The following is an 8,159-nucleotide window of genomic DNA, read 5'->3' on the forward strand; positions in this document are numbered from 1 at the left end:
CCTAACAAGTTGGTCACAGATGTTCTAAATGACTAAAGTCAAAATAAGTTATCAAGTATTAGCAGCTACATTTTCCTAATTCATATGTTATCAAGTATTAACAATTAACTTTCTTGTTTCACATTTTGCAGTAATGTTATTTCTGTCACTCAGATGGAAGTCAGAGGTGCCAGCTTGAGGAATGGAGGCAGCCCAGGCAGTGGGCGAGATGCGGCACGTGCTTCAGCCTCAGGCGTCTCCTCTTCAACCAGTGCCCCTCAGGGTCCAGTATTGCATTTCTTTACCAAGCTGCGGCGGCATGCCAGTCTGGAAGGAGCCAGTCCTTACCTTAAAATCAGGAGATGGAAGTTTGACAGCAGCCAGAGAGCCTCCAGCCTGGACACCAGAGGTGAGATAAACAAAGCTCAGCTCAAGCACTGCTCTGGAACCTAGATTTTATTTTGAAACCCATTTTGCGTTATGAATATTCAGTAGGCTCAAAAGAATGGGTGTTCAGGCACTGGAACACAGGAAATAAAAAGGATAGCATTGATTATTTTTGTTCTACGATTTTTCATGGTGTTGGTGCAGCAGATAATAAACCTTGGGTGGACTTCACAATCACACATCGAGGCTTATATGGGACATTCCACCGAATGGGTGCCATTTGCTTCTTGTACCACTCCCAAATTAAACTTAATTTGTTATATCTTTTCAACACTGATTATAATAACACACATATTTAACCATTCAAAATGTGTATTGGTCAACCTCAGGCTACGTTGCAAGGTGTGGAAGTCAAAGATGGCTGCATTTTTTTCAGTCCTGTTACCAAAACTCTGAAAGTAACAGGACTGAGTTTTTAGCCTAGGATTAGCTAATACATGGAATTAAGCCACATGGCGTCATCGCTAATAGCATGACCACACTTAGCACATTCTAGTGATTTACCAAAAATCTGTATTTTTAAAATAAACAAATATCATCTCATCTCATTATCTCTAGCCACTTTATCCTGTTCTACAGGGTCGCAGGCAAGCTGGAGCCTATCCCAGCTGACTACGGGCAAAAGGCGGGGTACACCCTGGACAAGTCGCCAGGTCATCACAGGGCTGACACATAGACACAGACAACCATTCACACTCACACCTACGGTCAATTTAGAGTCACCAGTTAACCTAACCTGCATGTCTTTGGACTGTGGGGGAAACTGGAGCACCCGGAGGAAACCCACGCGGACACGGGGAGAACATGCAAACTCCGCACAGAAAGGCCCTCGCCGGCCACGGGGCTCGAACCCGGACCTTCTTGCTGTGAGGCGACAGCGCTAACCACTACACCACCGTGCCACCAACAAATATCATCTAAGAAATAATTTAAGTAACAGGACAGTATGTTGTCATTGACCTTATCAGTCAAAGTTAAAAAATCATCAAATATACAGAAAAGTAAATGAGAGAACTAACTTTTGGTCTTCCCATGGCCTTCAGAAGACACAACTGATGTAACTTCCTGTTGAGCATGTGATTTATGGAATGTTCCAAATTTGTCAGATGGGGTAATATGTTTGGGTAACAGGACTGGGTGAAAACCCAGGGACACAACTAAAATGTGTATTTTAACTAAGATATTGTGGATTTCTTATGAAAAAAATATATTTCAACCATGGATAGGATATGGAGTCACACAACAGTGCAAAAGAAATACTGTTTCTGAAGGATTTTAATCATAATATTTCATAGTTAAGTATAAAGTTAGAGTGCGGGGACAGGTAACACATGCTATTTTTCAGTGTTTTAGGTAGTTTTTATTAATCCTTACAATTATATATCTTAAATTTGAAATCAGATCAATGTGCAGGACATTCTGCGTAATAAGAAAATGTATTTCAAATTACATTTTTATGTCCATTGATACATATAATTTTCTAGGGACGGAAATGGCACCGATTCGGTGGAATGGCTCATATACAAATTCTTATGCATTATATAATTACTGTAATACCAATATTAGTTTCTGTTATACCATTGTCCTGTCGAATTCTCAAATCCAAATGTGTTATAATATATAATGTTATATACAGTAACAGTAATTCTGGCTGTAATTCAAATGGCAAGTTTAAGTTTATGTACTTGCTCTAATACATTATTGTTTCCATAGTAACAGCTTCTCATTCACGGGGACTTGTATGGTCGACAATCTACATAAAATAAGCCTAATAAAAATGGATTTTAAAAAGGTGCTGTTATTTAACAAATAAAAAATGTGTACTCATTGATATGGTGAAGCTTTTGATCAGGAGACATTTATGAAACATTTATGGAAGGAGTCTATAGTGTCAGTGCTTTCTAACAATCTTTTATTAATTATTAATTAACTTCAAGAGAGAGAAAGAAAAAGGGAGGCTGGTGAAGGAACCACAGTTTATAGCTGCTATTAAACAAGTGATAATAAGGACGAAAGTGATAAATTGTCTCATGAGCATTCCACAACATTAAAATGTAATTATAAACTGATTAAAACAACAATGTGTGATTCATTAATACATGAAAATTTTAATAGTTGGCACATCACTGTGGTACAAGAGGAATAAAACACATCCTCTTTGTGTCAGGTTGCATCACTCCACCTAGATTATTTTCCTATTACCTTTATGCCCCATCATGTGACATAATAGGAATCAGTGGCACGGATTCGTAAATGAATTAGTGTTAAACATCTTAGTGGTACCATACATTTATGAAATAATGTTAAAATACTAAGAAAAAAATATTGTCTTAATTAATAATTTCAAGTAAAATGTCATGAACTCTCTTGTTCTGAGTGCTGAACTGCACACCTTCCAGGCTCGCACTGTTGTACTGTATGGCCCAACTGCAGTTTCCAGGATGCACTGCAGATCCATGCATGCACCTATTAATTAAGCTCAGGTGTTTCATATGCTGACTCACTACACAGTCTCTATTTAAGGGCTCTTCATGCACTTTCATTTTGTGAAGTATTGCAGCTAAGTTGCGAGAGCTCCAGTGTTATACAAAGCCTTACTCTACAGCTTGTCTGCCTGGTTCTGACCCTCCTGGTTCTAACCCTGTTGAGCCTCTGACATTCTGTTTGTGGATCACCTGAACTGTGCCTGTTTTTGACCAAGTTTCTGAATGTGGTTTTTGGATTTGTTTGTGCTGTTTTTAATAAACACTCTTTACCTGTACTTCCATCCTGCTTCAACCTGCCCTTTCATGACATCAAATTTCATTAGTTACTGTAGTCCCCCCCCCCCCTTTAAAATGTACTTTATACTTAGCTTTCATACTTTATCATGCTGACTAATTTCTGTTTCAAATATTGCCAAGCTAGCCCTCAAAATTAATAATTAATTGTAGTGATGAGTGGAGCACTAATAGCTATTTAATGCTGTATTTCTCCAAAACATTGTGATGCAATATCAACATTATGGACAAACAGAATGATTAAAAAGAAGTACAGTAGAATTTGCCTAAATGGGGGTCACTTAAAAGGACCTGTGGTATGTGCTGATGACATGCACTCTGTCTAGCAGGCTCCCCCAAACGAAGGCCATTCCAGAGGCAGCGAGCAGCTAGTGAAAGCATGGACCAGGAGGAGAATGGTGCCCACCACATTGACCTCATCCAGTACATCGCTCACACCAAGGACGTGGCTTATTGCCCACCACGTCTCCTTTCCCCCCCATCCACACCCCCACCGTCCCTCGGCAGGTATCTTTAATTTCCTCCCCCATCTGTCTGCTGCAGCAATCATCCACCTCTCCTGCACGCAAAAACAAGCCATTCCATGCTGGAACAATGGTATTGAGTCTTAGACGGGCACTTTCACCTTGCTGGCACCTATAGTGTTTAGAAGTTGAACCAAGTAGTCTTGGGACACTTTTGAAGATAGAGCTGCTTGGGAAGTGCCACCTGTTATCTCAAACAATCATAGATATCAGGGATGTGTGCCATTGCTTAGTCCATGATGATTTCATAGGTTGCTTCACTGCTTTTACAATTACACTTAGACTGTTCACTATTTCTCTCACATTAAACACTGTGTGCCATACTACAATACACCATCTGTGCTTTGGCAGTAACATCTGCTTGAATCTCCTTTATGGCTGTCTGAGGGAAAATATTTACAGACCACCTACTGTATATCACCTGTATTTGTGCAAGCTTCCATCACACCATTTGTGTCAAGTGAGTGATTGTATCTGACGGGCTTTATGCATTGCTCTTTGCAGGTTAGAGGTGGAGGTGATGGTGGAGCCAAGCTGCAGCAGAGCAATGGGGCCCGGGGTGATTGGCCTGAGTGCTGAGCCCCAAGATGAGGCTCCTGCCATGGGCTGTCGTCGGGAGAGCACAGATCACCAGAGCCTTTATCGTGACATTTGGACCTTGCGCGCCTCTCTGGAACAGTACATCTCTGACCAAAGCAGCAACAATGACAAAGACTCAGTGCATAGTGATGCAGACAGTGTGTCTTCACTTAGGCTTAGGATGGAGAAGGGTGGATTGCCCAGTTACCCCTCCCAGGACACTGGGGATGGGATGGAAGTGGATGCAGAGATTCCTGGCGATGAAAGTGTAGAGAAAAGAAGAAAACAGGACAGTGTGGATTCTGAAAAAGGTAGTGATGAATCAGGCACCCGGAAGCTTCTTCAAATGGACAGTGGCTATGCATCTATAGATGCCCCATCTCGTGCTCCTGATGAGGTACGACTGTTCCGGAGCAGCAGTGGTAGCAATGAAGAGTCGGGATCAGCCTTGGAATACAGACACTTCTTCACCAGCTCTGGGTACAGAGAAACAGTGTGTGAAAGCTTTGAGACAGATATCTTGGATGAAGAACTTGAAGATGAACCTGGGGGAGCTAGTGGAGGTAGTGATGCAGTGATGGAACTGGACAAGGGTAGTTTGGTGTGGTCACCCTATGGGCAGATGTTCACACAGAGTGATGCTCAGTCTCGTGCCCCAGCCTTATCTTGCCGGGACTACAGCATAGATGAAAAAACAGATGCACTTTTCCATGAGTTTCTGCGCCATGATCCCCAGTTTGACCAGCAGGAGTCACCAGTCCGCTTGAAGCACCGTTCTCGTGTGCATCTACGCAAGCAGTGGCAGCGCTCCAAGCAGTACAGTGATCCTGGCCAGCGCTTCCACTCCTCCTTTGACCGTTATCGCACCCCACTTCGCCGTGGAGAGACCGTTAACTACCCTCTGGAAAGTAGCTACCACAGCACACTTCCTCGAATTGTCAGTGGTCCAGATGAGGAAAACAGTGATAGGACTGCCAACCTTGCAGAGATGCCTGATTCCTATCAGAGATTGGGAGCTGCTAATAAGAGTCTTGCATCTCCAAAGTATGACCACACAAAGCACTCTTCCAGTACTGACATCAGTGGAGATTTGAAGGAAACAGTAGAACTTGCACCCTCCAAACTCCCTCTGGTGGCTGATAGTACTCTAGGTCAACCAGAAGCCCTTGCAGAAGAGTCTGGGCACACAGTCCAGCCTCTTGAGTCAACAAATGTGTATTCACTTCCACAGCTAACTGAAACTGGGTACGGTCCTCAGACAATCACGACAGAGCTGAGTGATAAACTGTCTGTAACCCTTGAAGAGCATCTGTATTCTGATTTACGCAGGACCAGGGAACAACCTGAGTGTTTGCTGACAGCCACGCATGCCTCACCCGACCACAGCCCAGTGTAGCACATGGCTCCACTCATCCCAACCAACTCTTTGCTGATATCTCAGTAGGGCTTCAGTGATCAAAAGTTCAGTGGAAATTACCCTTAGACACTGATCTGGGACCAGGTTTGGTTGTCATTTTAGGGTTAGGAGGGTTAGGATGACAGTAGCAGAACACAGAGGGTGGATCCTTGGTCAGCTTTTAAGGGGAACTTCATTCTACATCATTTCCAGGGTTAAGTAAGTGGAGATCAAGACCCTTACCTCACATCTGACATCTAACATGGCATTAAGTCATTTTTGAATGGTGTTTGTATGGTTTACTGCTTTATTCGGGCTCCATTTAGTTATGTGTTGAGTTCAAAAGCCAATATCTTCTCTGCACTAGGTAATCCACTGTGAAATTGGGTGCTACTAGACTTGCAATTCATATCCTTTGGCTTTGATTTGCTGTATTTCTACACAGTATTTTGATTCAGCCTCTTTTCTTTGTGGACACTACACTCCTAATTCAGAAACAGAAAGCACTAATCAATGATATAACCTTTGTCTCTGATATAAGCTTCTTTTAATTTATGTGTGTTATAGATTCAGTTCCTCTGTTCTCTATTCCTCTTTCTAGCCCATTCTCTCTGCTTGGCTTTAATCATGTCTGAATGATGACAAAATGAGCTTATGTATGTTGCACTATAATGATCTGTGTATGCACTTTTCATGATTTCAACCACAGTGTTTGTTTTTCATCAAGTGTCCTTGTCATAGTGGTGTGTGGTTCATACTAGAACTACTGGTATGGGAGAAAAACTGCCTTTTGTGCAATACATGTAATGTTGTGAGCTTTTGTTCTTAACCATACTATTTATTATTATTGCTTTAGTATTTAATGCTAATGTATGTCTTTTATAAGTGTCTGAAGAAAGAGAATAGACTTTGTGTATGAGGTTTTAGGTGCCAAATCCTTAGGTCAGGTAAGCTAATTATCACATGACAATTAAAAAAAAGGGGGGGGGGGAGTATTTTGTGATAAACAGAGGGTTTAAATGAGGTCTGTGCTTCAGTGTGTCTCCAGAGTCACTTGTGTTTTATTAGATTTGATGAGGGAGGCATGCTGCTTCCTGCATACTTGTCGCAGACCAACCACTATGTGTTCATTAACATTTCATTTTCATGTGAAGACAGCGGGAGAGAAGCATCCCTAAAGGCCAACTGCTCATCCGGCCTTGAGAGAGAAATTACAAAAGGGTCCATCCATTCATCATCTGTAGCCGCTTATCCTGTCCTACAGGGTTGCAGGCAAGCTGGAGCCTATCCCAGCTGACTATGGGTGAGAGGCAGGGTACACCCTGGACAAGTCGCCAGGTCATTGCAGGGCTTTACAAAAGGGTAATTTGTGGTAAATTTTATATTGAAAAATAACCCCATGCAAGTAGATCTGGCTACAAATGCCACAGCTCTAGTCAATACCAATTATCCAATCAAGGGGATTAAAGGCAGAAATTTCAATTAAAGGATTCATAGGGAAGGGTGGATGCGATTAGCAGGTGTTACTGGTAAAAGACATTTGTGGATTATGTGGCAGAGCAGACTTTCCATGACTACAGAACCGAAATGATGTATTGAACTTTAAGAGCAGGATTCAGCTCAGCTTTTTCCTCCCTGTTTTTCATAATGTCACCTGAGATTGTGAGGAGGAAAAAAAAGACTATTGGCTTTTATTTTGTTTTATTTATTAGCTTTTACTTTAGGGAGGTTCTTTAAAATGAGCTACAAATACAGTATGTACATAAAATAAAGAAAGATATATTGGTTTAGAGTGGCATTGCATGCTTAATCTTGCTCAGGATTGCTAATTGACAGATAAAGCTTCAATAAACTGTGCTTCAGACATCATCTACCATTGATATGATGCCTTTGGCATCATCTGTATCTCTTTACATTACAGTGTATTTCTTAATTCACTACATATTTGCTGCTTGCTCTGTTCCAGACAACATCAGTGTAATTTCAGTCATAAATACCAAGTACAATTGTACAGAGGGCAATTTTGAGATGTATACAAGCACAATAGTTTCCATTTGCAGGTTATAGATTAGTCTTTACTTAAGTATAGACTGAAATGCTGGATGCTTGGGTGATGTTTTGTGTACTTTCAAGTAACCTGTCTAATGCATTGATGCATTACTGTGCATAGTTTTGCATGAGATGAATCAGTTTTAGTAACTGTTTTATTCAGATCTGAAATTCAGCACCAAATTAGATAAATACCTAATGGATGCTTATTTGTTTGAAGCCTAAAATAAACAGAAATCAGAATGATATTTGTTCTGAGATAGTTTTTAAGTATTTTATGGATTCTGTTTATTTTAGGAGTATGCCTTGATGTATGGAAGAGATTTTGCTAAGAATATGTCCATTGCAGAATTTTTTTTTTTTACTTTGCTAATATATTTCCACTTGAGAACTTTTTTGCTTGCT

At 41.0% G+C, this 8,159-nt stretch overlaps 1 protein-coding gene across 3 annotated transcripts in view; it reads left to right on the plus strand.

The window, feature by feature from the left end:
- cbarpb (CACN subunit beta associated regulatory protein b) overlaps positions 1-6,652 on the plus strand; it is a 43,989-nt gene extending 37,337 nt beyond the window's left edge. For all 3 annotated transcript variants that reach the window (XM_060940540.1, XM_060940539.1, XM_060940538.1), the window contains exons 8-10: positions 154-388; positions 3,533-3,713; positions 4,235-6,652. In XM_060940540.1, coding sequence (XP_060796523.1) covers positions 154-388; positions 3,533-3,713; positions 4,235-5,705 — 1,887 coding nt within the window. In that variant the 3' untranslated portion in view covers positions 5,706-6,652. The remainder of the gene's footprint in view (positions 1-153; positions 389-3,532; positions 3,714-4,234) is intronic.
- Positions 6,653-8,159: the final 1,507 nt, after the last annotated feature.

Source organism: Neoarius graeffei, chromosome 15 (assembly GCF_027579695.1).
Source record: "Neoarius graeffei isolate fNeoGra1 chromosome 15, fNeoGra1.pri, whole genome shotgun sequence".
NCBI lineage: Eukaryota > Metazoa > Chordata > Actinopteri > Siluriformes > Ariidae > Neoarius > Neoarius graeffei.